This window comes from Erinaceus europaeus, chromosome 20, assembly GCF_950295315.1.
Source record: "Erinaceus europaeus chromosome 20, mEriEur2.1, whole genome shotgun sequence".
NCBI lineage: Eukaryota > Metazoa > Chordata > Mammalia > Eulipotyphla > Erinaceidae > Erinaceus > Erinaceus europaeus.
The window spans coordinates 13,364,881-13,392,107 of record NC_080181.1 but is presented as its reverse complement, the minus strand read 5'-3'; the positions used below and the strand labels follow the sequence as shown (position 1 = coordinate 13,392,107).

At 43.6% G+C, this 27,227-nt stretch overlaps 2 protein-coding genes across 2 annotated transcripts in view; one reads left to right on the top strand and one right to left on the bottom strand.

Moving 5' to 3' along the window:
* Positions 1-957: 957 nt before the first annotated feature.
* On the bottom strand, positions 958-3,821 carry LOC132534975 (collagen alpha-1(I) chain-like). The gene is made up of 3 exons (XM_060179869.1): positions 3,723-3,821; positions 2,527-3,028; positions 958-1,200 (listed from the first exon to the last, which is right to left on the bottom strand). Exons 1-3 carry the CDS (start codon positions 3,819-3,821, stop codon positions 1,193-1,195), a joined length of 609 nt encoding a protein of 202 aa, XP_060035852.1. The 3' UTR covers positions 958-1,192.
* Positions 2,914-27,227, top strand: part of ARHGEF12 (Rho guanine nucleotide exchange factor 12) — a 151,763-nt gene continuing 127,449 nt past the window's right edge. The window contains exon 1 of the mRNA XM_060179899.1: positions 2,914-3,041. The gene's annotated coding sequence lies outside the window, so the exon portion shown is untranslated. The remainder of the gene's footprint in view (positions 3,042-27,227) is intronic.

Sequence of the window (27,227 nt, the reverse complement as noted above, 5' to 3'; positions counted from 1 at the left end):
ACAGAAAATAACTTGCCAAAAGAGAGGGAAGAATTTACTTTCCTTCTTATTTTGCTGCCAGTCTGGGCAGTTGCCTCGAAAATGGTGCTGCCAGGTAAGCTCTCTGAAGACAGGACCTCTAATTAGAACTCTACTTCCGGTGACTAGAACAGAACACTTCGGAAGCGAAGTGAGCTGTTCACCACCCATCTAGGAAATTCTATAGATGGAACCTTTAGAGTGTTCTAAAACTACAGACAGCTGGAAGGAGAACATCAGGGTGGTTTTCCCTAGCAGAGTTCTGTGGGGGAATACAGAGACTCATCATAAAAAAAAAATACTTGAGTGAATAACGACTGACTTAATTAAATCCTTTGCTTCCCATCTCCTGAAGCTTTCCCACAGCCGCAGCCTTCTCTGCTCACAGCTAGAACTTTGGTTCTGTTTAGGTTTGGAAAGCTTTTGGAAGAAGCCTGCCAAGAGGTTTTGTATGCAAGGAAGAGAAGGTGAATTAGGAAGCTTTCCCAGCTTGTTTTATTCGTGAAGCTCAAGTGTTGAGGCATTCTTTGAGGGGAGCCGGGAACTCATTTTTTAAAATACATGGATTTTGATGAGTCATGGGCCTGATTAGTTTGAGACTTACACTGTAAAATTTATTAAAAGGGACAAAAGAGATATTTAGTATGCTTAAGGAAGTTATTTTTGGGGATATGGTTTGCATTTCAGTCGTTTATGGAGATGAATGGAGCTCTTTCCATTTGGATATGGGAAATGCACAATATAAGTTTTCAAGATAGACTTGTCATGCTAGGGTACACCGGCAGGTGGCAATGTGCTCTGGCCCCATCATTAGGAAAGTAACTTGGAACCCTTATCTACTTCAATTCTTTTCCAAAATAAACATTACAAAATTAGCTGGCAGTGCCCTCAACTTACAAAAAAAAGGGGGGGGGGGAGAATAAATCAAGCAATAAAGAGTCATCTTTGGCCTCTGTTTATCTTTTTTCTTTTTTTAACTCTGTTCTAACGTCAGCCTTAGCTCATACATCTATTCAGGGATAGTGATCCTTACACGAACTGTTGGAGATTGACTTTCAGAAAGAACATTGTTCAGGGGGCATTGTCCCTCCAAGTCCACGTTGACTAGATGGGCTTTGCCACTTGATGCCTTTGAAAAGGTGGAGGCTCCTGGCCCACCGGCACAAGCTTCAATTCAGAAATCTGAAAAACAACAACAAAAAACAATGGGATAAGTAGCTACTTTAGACGTCTCTATAGTATAGGTACATCACTGCAGTGTCGAACCATGGAACCATGCCCATGCCGTCCTGAGACTTAGATGGACACCTGAATCTTGTCTATCTGGTGGCGAAAAAGAAAACAGCGCCAAGAAATCTGAGCACTTTTCCGAGGGGACAGCAGTGCTAGGTGCTGGAAGCTCTTTTTCTTTTCTAGGGCAAGCTAGTGAAGTCGCTGTGGCAAACACCATACTGGCCAACAGTGCGCTTACAGTGCGCTTCATTTTGCCAAGGCAGAGGCAGTTTGCAAATCAATAATTAGCCCGAGCAACCCTGGCTGGGGTTCCCAAGCCCTCTGGCCCCAGCCCGGACACCTCTCACCCCCACCCCCACCCCCAGCAGGTGCCCTGCGAGCTGGGTGCGCTCTGCAGGAGGGGGGCGCTCGGACCCCAGCTCTCTCCCATGGGTGAAAAGAGTAAACACCTTCCCTTAAGGAATGGACGTTTCTATTTGTCTGTCTGTCTGTGTTTGTGTGCGATTTCCAAAGAGCTCATCAGGACTGGGGTGCTGGGTGCTCTGTGGCAGTCTCTGGGTCAAGCTGAGTTAGTAAGTGATAAACTCTGGTGCAAAGTACAGAGCGACGGTGAGCTGATGGGTTAACACTCCCGGCCCCGCGAGTCCCCAGCTCCTTGAGCCCCGCAGAACTACTTTTTCTCTTTCTCCCAGGGTGCCCCCCCCCCCTCCGGCAGAGTCCTCCGCGCGCGGGCTGCGCGAGTGCGCGGGTGGCGCCAGGGCCGGCGGGCACAGGCGTCCCCGCGCGCCGCCGCGGAGGGATCCCCGGGTGAGGCGGCTTCCCGAAGTCCGAAGGGAGGAGGCCCCAAAAGTCGGCGGTGGGGGAGGTTCTGGGGGGTGGGGAAGGGCGGTCGGGCGAGCTCGCGCCCGCCGCGGCCGGGGCCGGGGAGGCAGAACCGGAACCGGAACCCGCGCGCGCGCTCGCGGCCATCGCGCGTCCCCCCTCCCCCCCCCCCCCGCGGCCTCCTCCGCCCGCCGCGCGCGCTCCCGCGAGGCCCGAGCACCCGGCCGGCCCAGCGCGCCCAGTCGCCGCTGCCACCGCCGACGCCGCCACGGCCGCCGACGCTCCCCGGCCGGGCCGGACGGTACTTCCCGCCCCCTCGCGGGCACCGCCGCCTCCCGGAGCGTCAGGGAGGAGCCGCCGCCGCCGCCGCCGCCGCCGCCATCTGGGGAAGAGTCCAGGCCTCTGAGGGATGGGGAATAGCCCGCGGCGCTGAGCCCCCCCGGTTCCTGTCACCTCCGGCGGGCGGGATCGTCTCTCGCGGCAGCCGCGCTCGGCCCCGCGCCCGGAGCCTGTGGGGGGCGGCGAGGAGACGCGCAGGGGCCCGGGGCCCCCGGGACATGGAGCCGCGCGAGGCCGGCGCGGGACGGCCCGAGACGCGGCCCCGAGCGGCGGGCGGCCCCAGATAGAGAGCGGCGGGCGCAGGCCCCGGGGAGCCGCGGCGGGAGGACGAGGAGGACGACGAGGAGGAGCCGAGCCGAGCCCCGCGCAGCCGCTGCCCCGACCAAGTTTCTGCGCCGCCCGCGCCCCCCGCTGCCCCCGCCGCCCCCGCCCGGCCTCGATGACCGCGGGCACCTCGGGGCCGGACTCGCGTGTCGCCGCCGCCGCCGCCGCCGCCGCCTGCGGAATCGGGCCGGACCCCGGCGCTCGGGGGTGGGGTGCAGGCGCCCCTGTAAAATGCCAGTTGGATAAAAGGAGGACCTCGCGCCAAGGGCCCCAATGAGTGGCACACAGCCGACTATCACCGACAGGTGGGTGCGGCCGGGGCTGGGTGGGCAGGGGGAGAAGGAAAGGAAGGTGGCGGCGCGGGAGGGGGAGAAGGAAGGGGGGGGGCTGTGCCCAGCCGCCCGGCTGGTGGCATCTGGAGACGCCCTCCCTTCTCGTCGTGGTTGTTATTACTACCGTCGTTGTTGTTATCATTCTTTTACTTTCGCCGGGGTGACCCATTTCTCTGGGTGGTGGTGATGATGACAATAATTTTACTTTTTTTTTTTTCCTTCTCGCTGGGGTGACCCATTTCTCCGGATGATGATGATTATATTATTATCATTCTTCTTTTTTTTTTTTTTTTTCTGGCTGGAGTGACCCATTTTCTCTTCATTACTATTATTATTATTATTATTGTTTCACTTTTTCTCGCTGGGGTGACCCATTTCTGTGCATTATTCTTACTATCATTCTTCTTATTGTTTCACTTTTGTTCGCTGGGGTGACCCATTTCTCTGGATTATTATCATTTTCCTTTTTTTCTCGCTGGGGTGACCCACTTCTCTGCATTATTATTATTACTGTTTTATTTTTTCTCGCAGGGGTGACCCATTTCTCCGGATTATTATTATTATTATTATTATTATCGTTTTCCGCTTTTCTCCCTGGGGTGATCCATTTCTCTGCATTATTATTATTACTTTACTTTTTCTCGCCGGGGTCACCCATTCCTCCGGATTCTTGAGCCAAGCGGCAAGGCCGAAGCCGTGACTGTGGCTCGGGGTCTGCAGGATGAGGGGGTGTGGAAGCTGAGTCGGGGTCATGTGGGGTGAAGGTCAGTACCTGACCCCGGCCGGAATGGGTGGGGGTCCCTGTGACACCCCCCACACACACACACACTCGTGACTCGGGGGCTTTCCTTCGGGAGACCCGCTACCAGCTTCCCGCTCTAGGGCATTGCTGCCTGTGACCTCACCCCGAGACTGCGGTGCGGGAGGCTTCTGGCTCTTAACCCTACGTGACTTGCTGTGATTAATTATTATCGAATACCCCCCATTGTTATTACTGTCAGTCGCAGACTCTTGTTGGGGGAGATGGGTACCAAGCATCCTTAAGGGGGAAAAAAGAAAGAAAGAAAGAAAGGGCGAAGGGAGCATCATGGGGCTTGATAGCCAGTGCTTGCACTTGAATATTTCACCTTTCAGAGACTTTTTTGAGATCTGGACCCCAGGCCCGAGCAGCAGGTGGGTGGATGGATGGATGGATGGATGGATGGATGGATGTGCAGGTTGTCCCAGTAGCGGCTTGCCGGTTGGTCCTTTAGGTGGAGCGCCCGAGCTCTGGGGGTTGACAGCACATCCATTCACTTAATTCCTTTGCCACATTTTTGCTTCTCAGTTTAACTGTGACTTTTTATCCTGACCCCACATGTCAGTTAAGTTATATATATATTTTTTATTTTGGTTCACCTTCAGAAAGTACGAAAGATCTCATTACAAAATAACTGAGTGGGTGGGGAAGTGGTCGGCAAAGAAAAAGACTGTCAGATATGGTCCAGGAGGTGATACAGTGGATAAGTCACTGGACTCTCAGGCATGAGGTCCCGAGTTCAATTCCTGGCAGCACATGTACCAGAGTGATGCCTGGTTCTTTCTCTCCTCCTATCTTTCTCATTAATAAATAAAATCTTTAAAAGAAAGAAAGAAAAAGACTGATGAAAAGGGCAGTCGAGCTGGGCAGATAGCCTAATGAACTCTCATGCTTGAGGCTCTGAGGTCCCAGGTTCAGTCCCCAGCACCACCATAAGCCAGAGCTGATTAGTGCTCTGGGGTATCTCTGTCTCTGAAATAAAGTAAATAATAACATTTTAACAAAGTGCAGTGATAGCATTCTTGCAGAAAGTCGTTGAATTTCCAAAGACAGGGGTCCCCATTTGTTGATTTTGAAAAGGCCAAATTCCATTATCATACCGTAACAGCTACTCCAGAAACCGAACTTCCTCTTCCTGTTGATCCTTCCCAGTGTCATGTGAATGTTCACCTAAAAGATTCCATTAAACGGATTCATTCTTTGTCTTTCTTTTTAAATGCCCTTTCATTTTCAGTGGCACAGTGTTTAAACTTTTCTGAGAGTGCACTTAGCACAAATGGCAACAATGTGTATGTGGGTTTCTTCCTTTATCTTTGAGGGTATTTCTCTGCTTTTAGGAGTCTGGTAGTGCTTTTCCTGCTTGACTCAGTTCTTGCCCTTTCTCTTGGACCTGTAGCCAAGCCTTATTAAGAACTAAACTATATTGGTAGCTTCCTTGGGAGAAGGGTTGTTTAAATTCATGCAGATCCTAGAGCTACCAGCTCATTCCACCAGAAAAACCACCTAAAAGCCCCCAAGTAATGGTGTGTCTTCCTCTTTGCTGCTTGGAGATTCTCTTCCTCTTTCCATTATCTTGGAAATAAAATCTGAATGTTGTGCCTGTTTAAAGACCTAGGTGGTAAATAGATATACATTAAGAATGCAGTTTAATGGATGTCTGATTCCCAGCACTGTGCTTAGCACAGAAGATTAAACGAAGGATGTTTTAAGTATAAGAAAATATACACATTTTAGTATTAGTATCCTTACATTTACTTAATATCCTTACATTTACTCATGTGCTGCCTGATTTTATGTTGCTTTTTTTTTTTTTTTTTTTAAGAAATCAAGACCCACAAGAGCCTTTTAATTTAATAAGTAGTGCTGTGACAGTAGGAATAATACCTGCTTATTAGGGATTTACTAGTAGTTTTTTTTTTTTGTCAGAATTATTCTCATGTGACCACTTACCTTTCAGCATCTCACTGGCAGATATTCTGCATTCATTTGTTCTTTAGGAAAGGCCTTGTACCTCATTTAAATCTGTGTTGGGATGACGTCGGGAAGCATTTCTGTGTCTGAAGGCTTTTATAAAGGCAGAGGTGTGGACCTGTCTTCACTTCTAGACCTTGCCTGTGCCGCCATTCTCTTTCCTCTCACGCCAGTATATGGTAGGTGTATTTTGCTGACTCGCCAGCTCATGGCAAATGAACAGCACCAGTGGAGCTTTTTAAAGGTCCTTTCAAGTTTGAAGTAGTGTATGTGGTATGGCTTTGTTTTTAGAGTGTGCAGACCCACCAGGCCAGCTGTGTGAGTTAGAGTTCTTTCATTGTGGTGCTTCTGACTACAGAGTCTGTCTGTCTTCAGTTGAAATCAGACTAGCTGGTTTTGGGTGTTGTTCTGTTTTGCAGTTTGTGGCAGGCGACACATGGCTGAACAAGATAAGAAGGGTTTTATTCTTGTGTTAGGGACGTGCTTGGGCTGGGATGGAATTCAGCTATGTTTGGGCTCTGATTGGGCACTTTGGATACTCAGAACTTTGTTATATCCTGTTATTATTTTGCAGTTAAATTAGCACATTCATATACTCCCTGTTCCCCCTCTTCCTCTTCTGTTCTGCAGAATTCCCACCTCATTTTTTAAAGACATAGTCAGTAATTAAAAACCCAAACTGTTTATGATAATTTACATTTAAAAAATATTATTATTTATTTTAATGAGAGAGATACAGAAATACAGAGATATAGAAAGGCCAAAGCACTGCACAGCTCTGCCTTATGGTGGTACTGGGGATTAAACCTGGGACTTCGGAGTCTTTTTTAAATTTGGTATTATCTGAACACTTTGAAAAATAATGTGTAGCATATGATTGCCATCCAGTCTCTGGCTTTGTAACCTCTGTGAGGCCTGGACTGTAAGTTTCCAGCATTTAGAAACAACACTTACGTGGTAGAAATACTCTGATCTTTGCCTTTTAGGTTGCGCTGATTGCTGCATGCAAATCTAAAGTAAGTGCCAGTTGTTTCCAGGCCTGGCTTCTGGGCCTGAGCAAATGTTTAGGGGGCCTGCAGCCATTGGAGAGGAAGGACACCTTTCAGTGGGTAAAGTGATTTCAGGCTAGCTTCTAGAAAGTGGCATTGCAGCAGTACTAACTGCCAGATATATATCTGCAGGGTTATCCTGGGGCTGGGTGCCTGCACTTCTCCTGGTGGCCAATTTTCCCCATTTTTGTTGCCCTTGTTGTTGTTGGATAGGACAGAGAGAAATTGAGAGGAGGGGAAGACGGAGGAGAGAAAGAAAAATACCTGCAGATCTGCTTCACCACTTGGGAATCGAATTCCCTGCAGGTGGGGAGCCAGGGACTAAGACCGGGATCCTTATGATTGATCCTTGTGCTTCACGCCATGTGTGCTTAACCTGCTGTGCTACTGCCTGGCCTCCTACTTACCAGAATTTTATTACAAGTGTCTTTCTTGAAGTTCGTTGATTATAGATAAAGTATTTTGTGTGTGTGTGTCTATTGACATTTTCTTAGCATTGAGTTCAGCTTTTAACAGAGCCTTGATCAGCTTGACTTATGGTGGTGATGGACATTGAACCTGGGACCACTGAGCCTCAGGCAGAGTCTATTATGTAGACTGCTTGCTTGTGCTATTTCCTCTCCTCTTAAACCTGGGTTGGGGAACCTTTTGTTTTTCCTACCAAGGACCATTTGGATATTTATAGCATTTACTGACCATACAAAATTGTCAGCTTAAAACTTAGTACTTACTGAATTTCGAGTCCCACCTGCAGCTGCCTTGGTCAGGGCCAGACCAAATGATTTCAGTAATTGGATGGTAGGCACCCTGCCTGAAGCATCCATCCTTTCTCCTTTCTTTTTCCTTTCCTTCCTTTCCCTTCCTTTTCTTTCCTTTTCTTTTTTCTTCCTTCCTATCTATCTATCTATCTATCTGGGCCTTTATTCTGGACCACGTGTTTCAGACAGAGGCAGAGCGAGAAAGAAAAGATGGCTCTGAAACTTCCTTCATTGAGGGGAGCTGGGCTTGAACCTGAATCACAAGCTTGGCTTGGCAAAGCAGCTCATATTCAGCTGAGCTTTGTTAAGCAAACATTTTTTTTTAAGTTCTTTTTTAACTTTTTTTTCACTTTATTGGAGGTTTAGTATATTGTAATACAATTGTTGGCACACAGGCACAAGCTCTCATCTCACATAATAGGTGTCTGCAAGACACTCTTCCCCAGCTGAGCTCTTTTCCTACCATGAACACCAGAAGCCCAGAGAACCTCCATCCCATCCCACCCTGTATTCTCCTTTCCCAGAGTCCTTTGCTTTGAGTACAAAATATACCACACCCAGTTTAAGTCTTATGTCTTCCCTTACTGTTGTTGCTTCTTTGATTGCTTAAGCAAACTTGTAAAGTACATGTGAAGACCTGAATTCTATGCATTACCCAATAATTAGCATTTTAGAAAGTGTTTACTTAATATGAGAGGGTAGAGAGAGAGAACGAGAAGCAGTGTCACTCCGGTTTATGCGAATCAAGGGTCAAACTCAGGACCTCGTGCGTGTTTGTGAGTCTGGTGCTTTACGTTCTGCTACCTCACGGCCCACAGGCTTTCTCAGTCATGATGGTTTTCTGTCTTCCAAGGTTGCCATAGAACATTTTAAATTAAAAAGCAACATCGTTGTTTTGTATGTGTGTTAGTGTGCTCTTTTTCAGGGCTACCTGGGTCACCTGTAGGGCAAAATGATTTGTAACATTTACTTAAAAGGCCAGGCATTCCATAAATACAAAACTGAAATTTGGAGATCAGATTCACAGTACTAACTTTGGATTCAGCTTTCTGTTGTCTTTTACTTGTTTGGTGTAAAGTTGTGATTTAGATAGGTATGCAGTAGTGCTTCACTTGTATAGTGGTACAGGAATCAACATGTATAGTCAGAAGGAACATTCTTTTTTTGGTTTAAGTTAAGAGTTATAGTCTTTCTGATGGCATGTTTATAAGATTCATGTTTATTTGATAAAATGTCAAGAAACTTTATTTGGAATCATTGTGAAAATCCATCCAGATGATACCATGATGCCAACCTGACTTCCCTAGGCAGACAACCCCACCAGTGTGTCCTGGAGCCCCGCCTCACCAGACCTTTCCCCACTACGGAAAGAGAGAGACAGGCTGGGAGTATGGATCGACCTGCCAGTGTCCATGTTCAGTGGGGAAGCAGTTACAGAAGCCAGACCTTCCACCTTCTGCATCCCATAATGACCCTCTGTCCATATTCCCAAAGGGATAAAGAATAGGAAAGCTATCGGGAGGGGATGGGATATGGAGTTCTGGTAGTGGGAATTGTGTGGAGTTGTACCCCTCTTACCCTATGGTCTTGTCAGTGTTTCTATTTTATAAATAAAAGTTTAAAAAAATATGTTAACCTGGCAGTACTCCTTAACACGTTGGTGGTTTGCAGTTGTTAAAATATATGTCATATGGAGTTGGCATGTAGAGTTTTTTTTCCCCAGTGTTTGAATTTTCAATTTAAAATGTGAAACTTGGGGCCTGGCGGTGGTGCACCAGGTAAGTAAGTGCCCATAGTGCGAAACACAAGGACCGGTGCAAGGATCCGGGTTTGAGCCCCTGGATCCCCACCTGCAGCAGGGTCATAAATGTTTGCCTGGAGTTGCACTTTTTTTTTCCACCTCTAGGGATATTGCTGGGGCTTGTGGATGCACTACAAATCCACTGCTCCTGGAGGCCATCTTTTTTTTTCTATTGTTGTTGGATAGGACAGAGAGAAATCGAGAGAGGAGGGGAAGATGAGGAGAGAAAGACACCTGCAGACCTGTTTTCACTGCCTGTGGAGTAGTTAAGGGCAGTGGTGGGAAAAATCATTGCGTAAACATGTGGTCGCCCATCCTAAAGGCCATTCAGAATGCATGCAAGATTCTTACACAATTAGCTTGGGCCACAGTAACTGCGACATGTTTTAGTGGGTTTCCAGATGGGATTGGGGAGACGTCTTAATTGACGTGCTGGAGATGTTGCTTCCCATGGGATCACTTACCACCTAGAAACTGACCATGCCACATTTTCAGAAATGAGTTTAACTTCCTTCTGTCTCATATGTTAAATTTTGATTTGATGCTTTAGAAGTTTTATTGTTAATGAGAAGCAGAGAGATTCAGCAGATGACTCTCTCTATATGCTGTGGGGGTCAACTCGGCCTCGTGCTCGTCCCATTGCGCCACCACCGGGACCACTTGACGATACTCTAAAGCTTTCTTTGAGGACACGTTCCTTTCCCTTTTGGTGAAGTCTTCAAAATAGTGCCACTTGAACTGAAGTTTTAAAATCATACAAAACAGTAAATATTTTGTTTCCATTTGGTTGGTGAAGTAGCCTTACATAGGAAACAATTGCCTATAGTAGTATGATTCTAACTTAAAAATTTTTTTTTTAAAGTTATTTTTAGTGGGAGAGGCAAAGGAAGACACCAGAGCATTGCATGGCTCTGGCTTATGCTGGTGCCAGGGATTGAATCTGGGACTTCCGAGAGCCTCAGGCATGAATGTCTTTTGCAGAACCACTGTGCTCTCTCTCCAGCCCAGACTCACAATGTTTACTGTGGTTCGGTACAGGGCAGATGATCATTTATATTTTAGCTGACTAATGGGCTTTAAGTCAAAATTATAAAACTAGAAAGGACAGATTCAGGATTTTCACATAGATTTTTCAGTCTTTCAAGTTCCATGCTTTTTTTTTTTTCCATCCGTTCCTTTAATAACTTTCCAACCTGATCAAGTCAGAGTTGGTTTTTTCTATTACAGGATGCTTTCTGGTACCTTATCCATTCTAATTTTAAGTATCTCTAGAGAATAAAGCTCTCGTCACTTCCTTAGGAGGCTGAACAACAATTCGATAGATCTTTCAGTCAGGAAGTTTTTCCTGATCTTTAAGCTTAGACTTTCAAGTTGTCCTGAACTTGTATATAGTTGCTGTATCAAGCCAAATAATGCTTTCTTCCCGTTTTATGTTTATATGATTTTAAATGGTTTTCCATTATTCACCTCCATTACCCTCCCCTCCCCTTTATTCTTAGCCCACTTGTATATTTATTTTTTGTTAATTTATTGTTTAAAAATTACCTTCTCTGTTAATATTTTATTCACATTTCACATTTCTTCAGTAGCTCTCATAGTACAAAATGTAGTCTTCTCTATTTTACCTTTACCTATATTCTAAAGCAACAAGTTCCAACTTCAGGTGTTTTGTTCATCTTCATTCAGATTTGTCTAGATACAGCCTAAAATTATAGGTAAAGAAAGTCTCAAGATTGTATTATGGGTCATCAGAAAAGTCATGGCACATTTTTTTTTAGCATTTTTTTAAATTATCTTTATTTATTGTATAGAAACAGCCAGAAATCGAGAGGGAAGGAGGAGATAGAGAGACACCTGCAGCCCTGCTTCACCACTCGCAAAGCTTTCCCCCTGCAGGTGGGGGCCAGGGACTCGAACCCGGGTCCTTTTGCACTGGAACATGTTGTGTGCCATCACCCGGCCCCCATGGCACATTTTTCTATGGAAAAATGCATCTTGACTTTCTCCGACAACTCCATAGCTCAGTTTTATTTTAGATAGTATGTAGAATAAATGCAGGAAATGTTACAGTCAAAATAAACAGAGACTGGGAAGGTAAGATAATTGTTCTACAAAAGACTCAAGCCTGAGGCTCAGGAGGTCCAAGGTTCAATCCTCAGAACCCTTTTAGGCCAGAGCTGAGCAGTGCTCTGGGGTAGGTCGGTGTCTGTCTGTCTGTCTGTCTCTCTCTCTCTCTCTCCCCCCCTCCCCCTCTCTCCCCCCTCCCCCTCCCTCCCTCACTAAAATAAAATACTAAAAAACAAAAAACACACATTTATACAAAAAATATAATTGTCAAATTGAATAATTTAGCTAATACTCATGTTATCAAAGACTTCTTTACAAATGGATTCTTTCAAGTATCCGTGTCCCTACTGTGTTGTATATGAAAGAATTGTATACAGAAATAGCATGCGCTAGGAAAGAGTGTGGGTTATAGCATACAGAAATAGCACGTGTTAGGAAAGAGTGTTGGGTTATAGTATACAGAAATAACATGCGCTAGGAAAGAGTGTTGGGTTTAAAATCAGAAGTGAAGATAAAGCATCTGAACTTTGAAGTGAATGAAGAGGTGTGATTGTTGCTCTAAAATAAAATGCTAGTTGTATTATGGTAAGATACACCTGGAAGTTTTTGCTCCTTTTAATTCAGTCTTATATTGCATATCACACTCTTTTCCCCTTTTTCTCCTATTTATCTATTTTTACTTATTGATTTATTTTGGATATAGACAGGGAGTTGAGAGGGGAGGGGGGAGAGATGGAGGCAGAGAGACACCTGCAGCCCTGCTTCACCACTTGTGAAGCTTTCCTCCTGCAAGTGGGGACTGGGGCTTGAACCTAGGTCCTTCTGCACTGTAATGTGAACACTTAACCAGGTGTGCCACTCCCTAGCCCCCTTTTTCCATGTTTGTTAAATTTTACCTTTCCCCCCCTTTTTTTCTGTGTATTAGTGAAAAGAAATGAACCTGTAGTGCTTAACGAGTTTTTCCAGTAAATTACGCTACTGAGTTGAAACCTTTTTTTTTTTTTCTTGTCAGATTACTTTTTAAGAATTATTACTAATGGTAAGGGCACTAGCAGAAGGAAAAGTACATATCTAAGTTATAGAATATGTAAGATTACCAAGCCCTTGAGTATTTTACTGGTAGCCCTTTTCCATGAATACTTAATTTGAAATTATTTAACTGATGTCTTTGTTCTTTTTTTTTTTTCTGCCTCCAGGGTTATTGTTGGGGCTCAGTTTCTGCACCAGGAATCCGCTGCTCCTGGAGACTATTTTTTCCCATTTTGTTGCTCTTGTTGCCCTTGTAGTTGTTAATAGTTGTTGTTGGATTGTACAGAGAGAAATGGAGTGAGGAGGGGTAGACAGAGAGGGGGAGAGAAAGACAGATATCTGCAGACCTGCTTCACCGTTTGCGAAGCGACTCCTCTGCAGGTGGGGAGCCAGGGCTCGAACCGGGATCCTTACGCCGGTCCTTGCACTTTGCACCATATGTGCTTAACCTGCTGTGTTACCACCCAGCCCCCGTCTTTGTTCTTTTATATTAACTTTAGAATTTTGGAGACATGCCAAATTTAGGGTATTTTTCTCTTTTCAACTTTGGATTATCAAGATAGTTAGATAAGAAAAAAAAATTCACCTTTTAAGTCCCTGAGAAGCCTTGAAGTTAGTTGTTAGAATAGTTTTCTCCTTTTTGGTACTGCAGAAGTAGTACATGGTGTTGGAGCTCAGAGGCTACACCTAACATAAATAAGCATGCATTGTTGTCTTTAAGTGAAAGGAGAGGTAGCTTTATTGAATTTGCATGCACCAGTGCAGCTGACAGCTTCATTTTCTACCAAAACAGACTCTTTGACTGATTCAAATGCTGAATCCTGGCTTTTGAGATCATAGTCACATGGCAGGCCTGGGTGGCTTCCCAGTGTTGAGGGAGAAAGAGAGAGAGAGAGAGAGAGAGAGAGAGGCAGGCAGGCAAATCCAGTGGCCAATGGCCAATGAAAGACTAGATTTCCTGTCTTGGGACTGTGAGTAACAGTTGACAGAGAAATTGGAATATGTAAGAAAAAACCTGGTTTAGTTAATGCTCTTTCTTAGCCAGCCCCTTGTCACACTGCTTTTTTTCTTTGCATTTAGAGAGCCCCCCCATCTTAACCTAAAGATATACACCCTGACACTGTTATAGTTGTGGTCAGATTTTACATTTAAGTGCTCGTTCTCCCTTAGGGTTTTATAGGCCAGAACAAAGGTTACCTGTTGTTAAATCCAGAGAATTTAAACAGCATCTAAGGAAATAATATGTGAAGTTGATCCTGTAATAGAACTAGCTCTACTCGACCAGAAGAGTAACGGGCCCTGTAAACTTAAGCACATATAGGAAATACCATGAAGGTCTTTGACTTATCTGTCTGTCGATTTTAGGTGAGTTATCTGCCTGTGTTCCTGACACAAGCTGATAGGTTGTGGTTTGCTCTATACAGTGTCTGTGGTTTACTCAGAGGAAGTGGTTCTTGTGGGTGAAGGTCTGATGTTTTCAGAGATTGTTGGTGGTACGTGCCTGCCAGCTTATTTCCTGTCACAGTGGTTGTTTGGGCCAGACCTTCCTGAAGGGGTATTTAAATATTTTATAGTGACAGGGTAGACGGTTATAATATTGTATAATATCTACCTTTCAGGTGATAGGGTTTAGTGTCTGTAAAGCGCCTTGGGGTCTTAGGAAGACAGTGCAGACATGTTCCTGGTCCTCCTTGCATGTCACTGCTATGTCAGCTGTCGCTCAGATTTCAGTAAAAACAGGTGGAGGTGGGGAAGTGCTACTCTGGGAGGTGCTGGACTGCAGTGGCCCTTCACATGAATCTGTGTAATCACTGCAAGAGCCATGGCTGAAATTTCTCCTGTTTTTTTTTTTCCTTCTTTTAAATTTTCATCATAGCACCCTATATGGGCGTAGTTATCTTGTCTATACTACCAACAAAGTAATATCTGGCATACTAAAATAATGTATTCCTGATAATTTTGCGTAGGTAGGGCCCGTAGATGTTAACACCTGTACACATGACCCTGGTTTGCTTTGCTAAACCTGAAGATGAGCTAGTAGTAGAATTGCATGCATCATGCTTTTTTTTTTTTTCCTTTTGCCGGTGGGGCTTGGTCCCCGTGACTTTCTTCTCATCCTAGTAGACTCTGCCCCTCACCCACCTTCCTTCCTTCCTTCCTTCCTTCCTTCCTTCCTTCCTTCCTTCTAGATAGAGGATGAGAGAGGGAAGAGAGAGAGGAGAGACATCTTTGCACTACTTCACCTCTCGTGAAGCTTGCTGTGTGCATGCTGTTCTTTGTGCTGTCTGGGGGCTCTGACTCATGTCCGTGCGCATGAATGAGTGTGCACTGTGTTGGGTGAGGTCTCCTAGCCACCTCCCCCTTTTTTTCAGAGACAGAAGTTGAGAGGGAGAGAGGAGATAGACACTGAAACCTATAGCACTGTTTCACCACAAGTGAAGCCCCCGCCCCCCCGCAGGTGGGGACTGGGGTTTGAACCTGGGTCCCTGTGCTAAGCTGTGTGATCAACCCAGTATTCTACAGCCTGGCCACTGATTTGTTTGTTTTAAATTTAGCTTTGCCAGTTTTTTCCCCTCCAGGATTATTGCTAGGGTTCAGTGACTGCATTACAAATCCACTGCTCCTGGTGGTTATTTTTTTCCATTTTTATTGAATAGGACAGAGAGAAACTGAGAGGGGAGAGGCGGGGAGGGGAGATAAGATACATCTGCAGACTTGCTTTCCCACTGTTGCAGCGCCCCCCAGCGGGCGAGACTGGGTCCTGGTGCATGGTAGTATGTGTGCTCAACCTGGTGTGCCACCACCGGCCCCAGGAATTCTTATTTTTCTATACTTGATTTTTTAAAGTCTTTTAAAATTTTTTATTATATTTATTGGAAGGAGGCAGCCAGAAATTGAGAGGGATGGGAGAGATAGAGACCTGCAGTCCTGCTTCACCACTCGCAAAGCTTTCTCCCTGCAGGTGGGGTCTGGGGGCCTGAACCTGGGTCCTTGTGCATTGTAACATATGTGCTCAGCCTGGTGTGCCACCACCCAGCCCTATACTTCATTTTTATTCCTTTTCAATATGAAAAGGATAAGCAAGAAAAAAGTGACTTCAGTCATCCAACTACCAGATGATGTTTAGAAAAAAAAAAAAAAAAGACACATAGGACCTGGGAGGTGGCACTGTGAGTATGGTCCTGAACTTGAAAACATGAAGTACCAAGTTTAGTCTCTGGCATCTCGTGTGCCAGAGTGATGGTCTGGTCTCTTCTCCCTCACCCCCGTCTTGTGTTAATGAAGACAATATGTGTTTTAAGATTTTGTTTATTAATGAGAAAGGAGGAGAGAGAGAAATAACCAGATATCACTCTGGTACATGTGCTGCCAGGAATTGAACTCAGGACCTCATGCTTGAGAGTCCAGTGCTTTATCCACTGCACTGCCTAATGGACCAATATGGTATTTTTTTTAAAAAAAATTTTATATTTATTTTCCCTTTTGTTGCCCTTGTTTTTTTATTGTTGTTGTAGTTATTGATGTCGTCATTGTTAGACAGGACAGAGAGAAATGGAGAGAGGAGGGGAAGACAGAGGGGGAGAGAAAGATAGACACCTGCAGACCTGCTTCACCGCCTGTGAAGCGACTCCCCTGCAGGTGGGGAGCCGGGGCCTCAAACCAGGATCCTTATGCCGATCCTTGCACTTTGCGCCACGTGCGCTTAACCCACTGCGCTAGCGCCCGACTCCCACGGTATTTTTTTTAAAACGTACAGATAATATGAAAATCCAGTTGATATAAAATGGTACAAATTAAGTCCTACTCTGACTGTATCTTATAAAACTTACTAATTTTCACACTTACTCCTCAGAGGTAATGATAGTTAAGTATTTATTTGTGCCTTAGCACACACTCTCATAAACATCCAAGCCGATTCTTTAAGTGTTCTTTGTACCCAGCCTGTAATAGGTTTATTGATTAGCTCTTGCTGGATTCTGCCACTATACCACGTCCCTTTCCATCAGCGGCTTACAGCTCTGGCTGATTTCTTGCTTACAGTGCATGTTGTCACCTGTGGACTGGCAGCAGCCCTTTTGGAATCCTGCCTGAAGGCACAGCTATTGTCCAGGGGGGTTGCCATTGTTGTGGTGGAAGGGAAGAGGAGGAAAGCTGATAGAACCATTTTGTGGTGCTGAAAGCTGCTCCTCGGCTCACGTGTCCTCCGCCGGAGCTCAGCGCCAGTGGGCCAGGGATGCACACACAGCCGGCGGGCGGGGGTGGCGCTGCAAGTCATAGGCTGGCTGGAGGGAGGAAGACTGGCCCTTCCAGGGGAGAGGAAAGCATTAGGAACAATGATATAGTCTGCTACAGGAAGCGCTCAGTAAGCCTGTGATGCGTGTGTTGTTTTTAAATGTTTCTATGAGATATTGCAGACATTTGCAACAGAACAGAAAATAATATGCTGAGCATCTCATTATTAGCATCTGTGGTTGTCAGTGCATGAGCAATCTTGTTTCATCTGTTTCCTCCCACTGCCACCGCAGTGGGTTATTTTGGAGCAGTTTCTGGATATAGTGCCATCCACAAATATTTCACTCAGTGTCTCTGAAAGATACACTCTGAAAGTGTGATTTAAATTTTTTTTTTTATTTTTTTGCCACCAGTTCTAATGCTGGGGTTCAGTGTCTGCACAACTCCACTGCTCTCAACAGCCACTCTTTTGTTTTTTGGGCAGAGGGTGAAAGACAGAGAGATAGGAGAGGACAGAAAAACAGGGAGGAGAGACACCTGCAGCACTGCTCCACTTCACGTAAAGCTTCCACACTACAGGTAGAAACAGTGGGCTTGAACCTGGATCTTCGTACATAGGAACTTGTTAGCTCTATCTGGTAAGCTACCACCTGGTGGCCCCTGAAAGTGTAACAACTACAAACCACCACCATCACTACTACTTCTTCATCTTCATTTTCTTAAGTTTCACCCCCCCCCCTCTCCATCCTCCTCATTCTTTTAGTAAAAGGCGAAAGATTTATGCGATCAGAAGAGAAAGCAGAGTATCTCCTCATTCTTTTAATATCTTACTTACTTTGCTGGATAGACAGGCACCTGTAGCACTGCTTCACTGCTTGTGAAGCTTTCCCCTTGTAGGTAGGGGCAGAGGCTTTGAACCTGGGTTCTTGTGTGTGGTAACTCATGTGCACTTTACCAGGGGTGTTACCACCCAGCCTTCTTCTTTTCATTTTTAAAATAATTTTTATTTATTTTAATGAGAGAGATACAGAGAAAGACCAGAGCACTGCTCAGCTCTGGTTTATGGTGGTGTTGGGGATTGAACCTAGGAATTCATAGCCTCAGGCACGAGAGTCTTTTGCATAACTGCTATGTTGTCTCCCCAGCCCAAAAGTGTAACTTGTTAAAGTAAAGTTTTACTGATAGTTTGAGGTAATGATCCTGAGGGCTGACAGGTGTCATGTAGAGAAGGGTGTTCAGGGAGTGTATCTAGAATTTGACAGCCAGGCATTTGTTTTGATTTCATTTTGAGTATTTCTGGAGGAGGCTTACAGTAGAATGTCAACCACTCTCCCAGTGGCATCCTCCCCTCTCTCCCCCACCTCCTGACCTCCACCGTGAGTGTGAGTGTGAGTGTGAGTGTGTGTGTGTGTGTGTGTGTGTGTGTGTGTGTGTGTAGCAGGTAATTAACCTCTGGAAAAAATAACATTGCAAACAGATTTTATTTGCAGGAGGTTTCATTTCTCATTCAGCCTCTGTTGGAGTGATGCCAATTGAAAGGAATTCCAGCCCTTTATGACTCTAAGTCTTCTGGGAATTATCAGTCAGTGATGTTATTTACTCTGGAGAAGAACATCAGAATCATTTATGAAAATGCCATACTCACCTATGTTTTTTTGCTGTGCAGAGAAAGTTCTATGAAATCTTAAGGAGATTACTCAGATATCAAAATAAGGAAGTTTTAAATTTTAGTTCATAAATTAAGCAAATTCTGACTGAATCAGGTTAGTTATCTGAGGATTTTATTTCATTTTATATTTACAGATATTTTATTTATTTTAAGGAGATAGAGAAAAACCTGAGCACTGCTGAACACTGACTTGTTTTGCTACCAGGATCAAACCTGGGAACGTTGGGGCCCGAGGCATCAAAGTCTGGTGCACAAACCACTGTGCTTTCTTTCTGGTACTCTGGAGATTTGTGACTCAAGACCTCACAGACTTTTTTTTAAATTACAACATTTATTTATTTTTTTATTTATTTTTACTTGATGGGACAGAGAGAAATTGAGAGGAAGGGACGGGATAGAGAGGGAGAGGAAGGAGAGATACCTGCAGCACTATTTTACCGCTTATGCTGTTTCCCTCCTGCATGTAGGGACTGGGTGGGGGCTTGAACTGGGATCCTTGCACTTTGTAACATGTATACTCACCTGGGTACACCACTGCTTGGACCCCTATTTTCTTAACATCGATGTAATATGTATGGTAAGTTTACTTGTCATTTCAGGGGTGTGGGGATTAATAGTCATCGCATTGTGGATGTACTGATAGAATCACCAGTTTCATAGGACATTCTTTTTTTGTGAAGTTTTACTTATCAATGAGAAAGACATCGAGGGAGAGAGAACCAGTGCCTCACTCCGGTACACATGATGCTGGGCATTGATCATCTTGGGACCACATCCAGTGCCTCATCCGCTGTCATAGAACATGATTAGTGGAGGGGCCGTATATAATTAACAGGAGGAAGCAAATTAGGTAGAATCCTTACTTCCATTTGTCGAAAAACAGATGATATGGTCCAGGAGCTGGCACAGTGGATAAAGCATTAGACTCTCAAGCATGAGGTCCTGAGTTTGATCCCTGGCAGCACATGTACCAGAGTGATGACTGGTTCTTTCTCTCCTCCTTCCTTTCTAATAAATAATAGAATCTTAGGGGGGAAGAAAAAAGACAGGTGACAATGAAGTGATTAAAGAGGTTTTTTTTTTTTTTTTTTTTAACCTGAGTACTGTTCTGCTCTGGGGATTTAACCTAGGACTCCCAGGCATGAGAGTCTGCAGAACCATTATGCTATCTCCCCCACCCATCAAAGAGAATTTATAAAAGATAGTGAATGCTGTTTTATATAAATGTGTATATAGTATATATGTATATAGATTATATATATGTAGATTGCTTATATAGTACTATTATTTAATTTTCTTTTCTTTCTTTTTTTTTGCCTCTAGGGTTATTGTTGGGGCTCAGTGCTTGCACCATGAATGCACTGCTCCTGGAGGCCATTTTTTCCCCCTTTTGTCGCCCTTGTTGTTGTAGCCTTGTTGTGGTTATTATTATTGTTATTGTTGATGTTGTTCATTGTTGGATAGGATAGAGAGAAATGGAGAGAGGAGGGGAAGGCAGAGAGGGGGAGAGAAAGATAGACACCTGCAGACTTGCCTCACCACCTGTGAAGAGTGACTCCCCTGCAGGTGGGGAGCCGGAGGCTCGAATTGGGATCCCTATGCCGGTCCTTGCACTTAACGAACTGTGCTACTGCCTGACCCCCTTAATTTTATTTTCTTAACTATCTTCATTTATATAGACATTTGGATTAAAGTAGTCTCTCCCTAATAACCAAAAAATATAAAGAGCTCACCAAACTCAGCAACAAGAAAACAAATGATCCCATCCAATATTGGGGGAGGATATGAACAGAATATTCTCATGGTCCGGGAGATGGCGCAGTAGATAAAGCATTGGATTCTCAAGCACATGGTCTCGAGTTCAGTTCCTGGCAGCACACATACCAGAGTGATTACTGGTTCTTTCTCTCTCTCTCTCTGCCTGTCTTTCTCATTAATAAATAAATTGTTAAAATAAAAGAATATTCTCCATAGAAGAGATCTAAAAGGCCAATAAACATAAAAAAAGCTCCAAGTCACTGATTATCCGAGAAATGCAAATAAAGACAACAATGAGACACCACTTCACTCCTGTGAGAATCTCATACATCAGGAAAGGGAGCAGCAACAAATGCTGGAGAGGTTGTGGGGACAAAGGAACCCTCCCACACTGCTGGTGGGAATGTTAGTGGGTCCAACCCATGTGGAGAACAGTCTGGAGAACCTTCAAAAGGCTAGAAATGGGCCTACGCTATGACCCTACAGTTCCTCTCCTGGCTATAGAGCCAAAGGAGCTGAACACACCCATCCCAAAAGATGTGTGTACACCTGTGTTCATAGCAGCACGATTTGTAATAGCCAAAATCTGGAAGCAACCCAGGTGTTCAACAACAGATGAGTAGCTGAGTAAGTTGTGGTAAATACACAATGGAATACCACCCAGCTATTAAAAATGGTGATTTCACCATTTTCAGTCCATTTTGTATGGAGCTTGAGGTAATCATGTTAAGTGAGATAAGTCAGAAAGAGAAGGATGAATGTGGGATGATCTCACTCACAGACAGAAGTTGAAAAACAAGATCAGAAGGGAAAACACTAAGGAGCACTGGGACTGGAGCTGGTGCATTGCACCAAAGTAAAGGACTCTGGGGGTGGGGTTCAGGTCCTGGAACATGATGACAGTGGAGGACCTAGTGGAGGTTGTATTGTTATCTGGGAATGTTATTCATGTACAGACTATTGTATTTTACTGTTGACTGTAAACCTTTAATTCCACAATAAAGAAATTAAAAAAAAAAGCAGTCTCTCTAGGCACCCAAATAGTTCTTTAATGAAGTTAGTAACTACTTTTAGAAGCCCTGTAGTAACTGCAGTAGAATGTAATCATGGGCTGAGAGGATGGCATAATGGTAATGCAAAAGACTTCTATGCCTTGGACTCTCCCTGATGTCCCAGGTTCAGCCCCCAGTACCATTATAAGCCAGAGCTGAACAGTGCTTGTGTGTGTGTGTGTGTGTCTTCCTCCTCCCTCTTCCTCTCCCTGTCTCTCTCTCTGTGTCATTACAATAAATAAATATTTTTATAATAAAATAAAAAGAGGCACAGTGGGTTAAGTGCACATGGCTCAAAGCGCAAAGACTGGTATAAGGATCCCAGTTCAAGCCCCCAGCTCCCCACCTGCAGCGAGGTTGCTTCACAAGCAGTGAAGCAGACCTGCAGTTGTCTATCATTCTCTCTCCCTCTCTGTCTCCCCTTCCTCTTTCGATTTCTCTCTGTCCTATCTAGCAACAAGGACAGCAGAAACAACATTAATAATAGCAATGACGATAAACAACAAGGACAACAGAAGGGAAAATGTAGCCTCCAGGAGCTGTGGATTCGTAGTGCAGGCACCGAACTTCAGCAACAACCCTGGAGGCTAAAAAAAAAAAAAAAAGAAAAAAAAAAAAAGAAAAAAATGGTTATCATTACTTGGAAATAATTTTTTTTTTTCTTTAAAGTTGACTATTTCTTGGTATAGAGTTGCTTCTGGCTTTGATTGCTTGAAGTAGTATTGTTTACTTAAAGTGTAACTAAATAAACTACCCCCCCATTACCCCCCCCCCCCCCATGGGGAATAACTCTTTGACTTGCCACTACTCTTGTTATTTTTCTGTTGTTTTCTTGACTGGAAAACAGTAGTTTTCAGAGATAAAATTTTGTCAGTTTTTTTGTCAGAATAATTTATTTCAATTGCATTTGTTAGTTGCAGGGTTTGGGAGCTGGTTTGTGGTTTCCCCGGAAGCTGTACACCATCAGAATTCTTGAGACAGTGTTTAAAGATGAGTCAATTGTATTGCTTGGATATGAGAGAGGAAAAGAGGAGGAGGAGGAGATTTACACTTCACAGTTAGTAGTAGAATATAAGACACAGTCTACTTCCCCCAAGTAGGAAGTAAATAAATAGATTAATATTATTTATATTAACTTTGACTTCTTTGATAGCATTCCCTTAGACTGTCCTGCCATAGATAAAAAGTAGCATTTAAAGGAAAAGAGGTTTTTTTTCATATATACAGTAATGTCAGAGCTCTTGTAAGAAAGTAGCAGTAAAACGCAGCCAACTTAAAGATACCTAGAAGGAGGTTGTAAAGATTAACCAGGATTCTGTTTAAGCAGTAAGAGGTCAGTGACTTAAAAGTAGCTGTTATTTAAAACCCAGAGATTAGATTGTCTTAAATCTTTGATTTTTACATGTAAAATTATGTTGAATTTATAAATACTACTGCTTGCTATTCTGGTCTCTTTTTCTTTTGTTCTTTTTCTTGCCCTCCCCTTTTTCCTTCTCCTTCCTTCCTCCGCTCCTTCCCTTTTTTTTTTTTTTTTTTCCTTAATCAAGAGGAAGAACCAGACCATTACTCTGGCACACCAATGCCAGGGGTTGAACTCAGGAACTCAGGGCCTCATGCTTGGAAGTCCAAGGCTTCTTCCATGGTGCCACTTCCTGGGCTCCTCAGGGATTTTTGTTACTGAGATACTTTCCCTTTTTTATATTTCAAACTGTAGGCTGTATTCTAAATTAGGATTCATTTGGAAGTGGTGATAGGCTTCAGAGAGACTGTTATTTCAGTTCAGATCATGCAGCAGTAGCATCTCTAGTTGTACAATGGGTAAGATTTCTTAGGACTGGCAGTTCACTTGTAAATCTGCCTTTGATTGCAGAATCTGAACAGTTTTTGTATTTACAAAATTTAATTCATATATGTACCAGCTCACACCGGTAAAACCACCCAGTTGTTAGTTGTCTCTCATCTTTTTACTTATTTCACTAAGCACAGTCACCTGCACTTCCATCCATTTCCTCCAAAGGGGTACAATACTATCTTTATTTTTCCCCTGCCTCCAGGGTTATCCTGGGGCTTGGTGCCAGCACCATGAATCCACTGTGCTTGTGGCCTTTTTTTTTTTTTTTTTTTTTTTTTGAGAACGCAGAGAGATATTGAGAGGAGAGGGGAAGATAGGGAGAGAGCAAGATAGACACCTGCAGACCTGCTTCATCACTTGTGAAACGATCCCCCTGCAGGTGGGGAGCCGGGGGCTCAAACTGGGATCCTCACAAGGATCCTTGTTCTTTGTACTATGTGCTCCTAATTTGGTGTGCCACCACTCGGCCCCTGCAACATTGTCTTTTTTATTACAGAGTACTATTTCATACAGTATGTACTTTTTATCCAGTTGTCTATTGACAGGCATTTTGGCTGCTTCCACTGTTTGGCTAGTGTGAATAATGCAGCTAGGAATATAAGGGTGCATATGTCTCATATTTAGTCTTAGAAGAAATTTGGAGGGTTGGGAGGTGGTGCAGTAGACAAAGCATTCGACTTTCAAGCCTGAGGTCCTGGGTTCCATCCCTTGCACTGCATATGCAGAGCACTGCTCTGTTCTCCCTCCCTCCCTCCCTCTCTCTCTCTCTCTCTCTCTCTCTCTCCTCTAAATCAATAAATAAGTCTCTTAAGAAAGAGATATATGGGCTGGCGATTGCTCACTGGTAGAGTGTATACCTTACCGCATAGGTTGGAGGCCTGGCACCACACTTCAGCATCTGTGCTGTGGTGTCAGTAAAAAGAATCAAAACATCAGTTTGGGAGTAGTGGAATTACATATGTGTGAGGGCCTATTGTAGCCAAAAAAACAAAAAAAAAAAAACCAAAAAAAACTGTGTGTTGCGTGTGAGAGATCTATTTAAGTCTTTGTTTATTAATGAGAGGAAAAGCCAAAGCATCACTTTGGGATACATGCTTCTGGGGATAAAACTCGAGATCTTGGGACCTCACACTTGAGAGCTGAAGGCATTATCTACTGCATCACGTCCCTTGCTTCAGGATCTTATACTTTTTGAGTACACATTTTAGTGCTGTGTGCTGTCCTAGGGATTTCTGTGCAAACCCCCCCCCCCCCAGTCTGCCCACTGTTTATGTTAAACCTTGTTTTCCCTGCTATAAAACAGAAAAAAGTGAGACTAGACTTTAAGACATTCACTTACTCACTCAATGCCACATCTTCTTTAAACAGAAGAGTTGGAATTGTGATTTCAGTACCTATTTTCTTTTGGCCGGCTGATCTCATACTGAGATTAACTTGTCTGGATCAGTTAGTTGATCTTCTGAATCAATTGGATGAAATCCAGAAAGTGGATTTTGTCTTCAACAAAGCATTAAAACGTTTTCACATTGTAATTCCATAATTATGTTTTATTCTCTCTGCTCTTAATCGACTTTTTACCTATCCTCTTTCCCAGATTTCAGAATTTCCTCTACATTGTGTAAACACTGGGCATTTTTCTTTTGATGCCTAATACATGTTACTTATAAATCATTTTCCATGATAACTTTTCCCAAGTTTTAAAAGAGATATTTAAGGGTTAGCTAGTACAATGTATGTTCCCTCCCCACCTTAAAATTATAGACACACAAAATAAGAGGAAGAAAAGATAGCAGGTGAATGATTTTCATAGTAGGTGCCCAGGTCTTTGTGAAGCACATTTGATGTAAGCATATTCAATCCAGAATTTTTTTTTAAAAGATTTTATTTATTCATTAATGAGGAAGATAGGAGGAGAGACATAACCAGACATCACTCTGGTACATGTGCTGCTGGGGATTGAAATCAGGACCTGCTGCTTGAGAGTCCAATGCTTTATCTACTGTGCCACCATCCGGACCACTCCAGATTTAAAAAACAAACAAACAAACAAAAACCTCTGTGGTTAAGTGGCAGTGGAACTAAAACTTATTTTTTTTCTTGTTATAGTAGTGATTTTCTCCTTAGGTTTATTTAGTTTATATATTTTTTTACCACTTAAAAATAATAATTAGGGAGTTGGGCAGGCAACAACCGGCATAGCCTTTTGAGCCCCAGGCTCCCCACCTGCAGGGGAGTCGCTTCACAGGTGGTGAAGCAGGTCTGCAGGTGTCTATCTTTCTCTCCCCTCTCTGTCTTCCCCTCCTCTCTCCATTTCTCTCTGTCCTACCCAACAGTGACGAGATCAATAACAACAACAATAACTACAACAACAATGAAAAAACAACAAGGGCAACAAAAGGGAAAATAAAAATAAAAAATATATATATCCCTTTTATTCTAGCACTGAACTCATCTCTTCTTAACCAAAAAGTATTGCTATTTCTACTCTTATTTCTTTCTAAGTTATTTTTTCTGTTACTGCAGTTCTGTGGCATGAAACATTTTAGTCAACAAGTCTTTGTGCATAGGAAATCTTTATACATAGAAAAGAAATTATCTGAACAGATATATAAATGGGCTACTTTTTACCTATCATTTAAAAAAAAAAGTGTTTTATTTTCTCAGTCCCAAAGAAATTAGAACAGAAAAGTAGCTAGTTTTTTTTTTTTTTAAAGGAAACATTTAGACTAACTAGCTTATTAAGTATCGTTTCTAGGAAGAGAAAAACTAGAGAATTATAATTTGAGAATTTTCCTAGGTTTAAGACATACAGAGAAGCAGCACACATGCCCTTTGAAGCATTCTTCTAGCCAAGAAGACTTCATAGCCCTTAGGGAGCTCTGCAGACATCCGCTCTGCTGAGTTCTGGGAAGCTGCTTTTTCCCATGCTTGCAGCCTCCCTGTGGGGTAAAGGTCTGTTAATTTTGCATAAATATTTACTATATCTCATTTTAGCTAGCAGTGCTTCCTCACACTGTTAGCACTAAGAAGACCTTTGCCTATTCAGCTTGAAAAATTTACTGTTATCGGCATGACTAGTCTGGAGAATGTTCTGTTATCTTGGACACTTGATGAAGTTTCAGAGTCAGATGGGAAAAAATGAGGTAAATAAAACAACCAATTTATAGTCCATAAATAATGTGCTTTTATTTTTAATTACATAGAGACAGAAAGAAATCAAGAGGGGAGAAGGAGATAAGGAGAGAGGCACCTGCCATGCTGCTTCACCTGTCTCAAAGCTTTACCCCTGCTGGTGGGAGCCAGGGGCTTGAACCCAGGTCCTTGCATATGGTAACATGTGCACTCAATCTGGTGCATCACCACCGCTCCCGATTATTTGTTTATTGTGGAACTATTTGCCTGTGCTTATTTTCCAGTTTTTTTTTTTAAGCAAGAAGGTTATTATCATACAAACAGTATTTATTTATCTATCTGTTGAGTTGTAACCAGGATTATCTCTAGAGATCAGTGCCTGCATGACAAATTCACTGCTCCAAGTGACCGTTTCTCTCCCTCCTCTCTCTCTCTGTCTGATAGATAGAGGTAGAGAGGAATTGAAAGGGAAGGGGAGAATGAGGGAGAGACACAGACATACCTATAGCACTTCAGCACTTCACGTAATTTTTCTCCTGTAGAGGGGGGTGGGAGGGTGGCTGGCCTGACCCCTGGTCTTTTTGCAGGGGAGTCACTTCACAGGCGGTGAAGCAGGTCTGCAGGTGTCATTCTCTCCCCCTCTCTGTCTTCCCTCCTCTCTCCATTTCTCTCTGTCCTTCCAACAACAACGACATCAACAACAATAAAAACAACAAGGGCAACAAAAAGGAAATAAATATTAAAAATAAAAACAATACAAGGAAGATCCTTCTATTTTACAGACGAGAAAAAGAAAAGAAGTATAAGTTTATTGACAATGATGTTGATGTTTAGTCCTTTACTTTTTTTCTTTTTGCTACCAGGGTTATCACCTGTGCGATGAACCCACTACTCCCAGTGACCATTTTTCCCCCTTTTATTTGATAGAACAGAGAGAAATTGAGAGAGTAGGGAGAGATAGATGGGAAGGGAGACAGAGGTGTCTGCTG

Excerpts from the sequence above, each read along its gene's own strand:
- LOC132534975 (XM_060179869.1), bottom strand. The coding sequence starts at position 3,821 with ATGACCCCGACTCAGCTTCCACACCCCCTCATCCTGCAGACCCCGAGC. Across the intron at positions 3,029-3,722 it reads TCAAGAATCCGGAGGAATGG|TCGGCTGTGTGCCACTCATT; the intron begins GTGACCCCGGCG and ends TGTCGGTGATAG.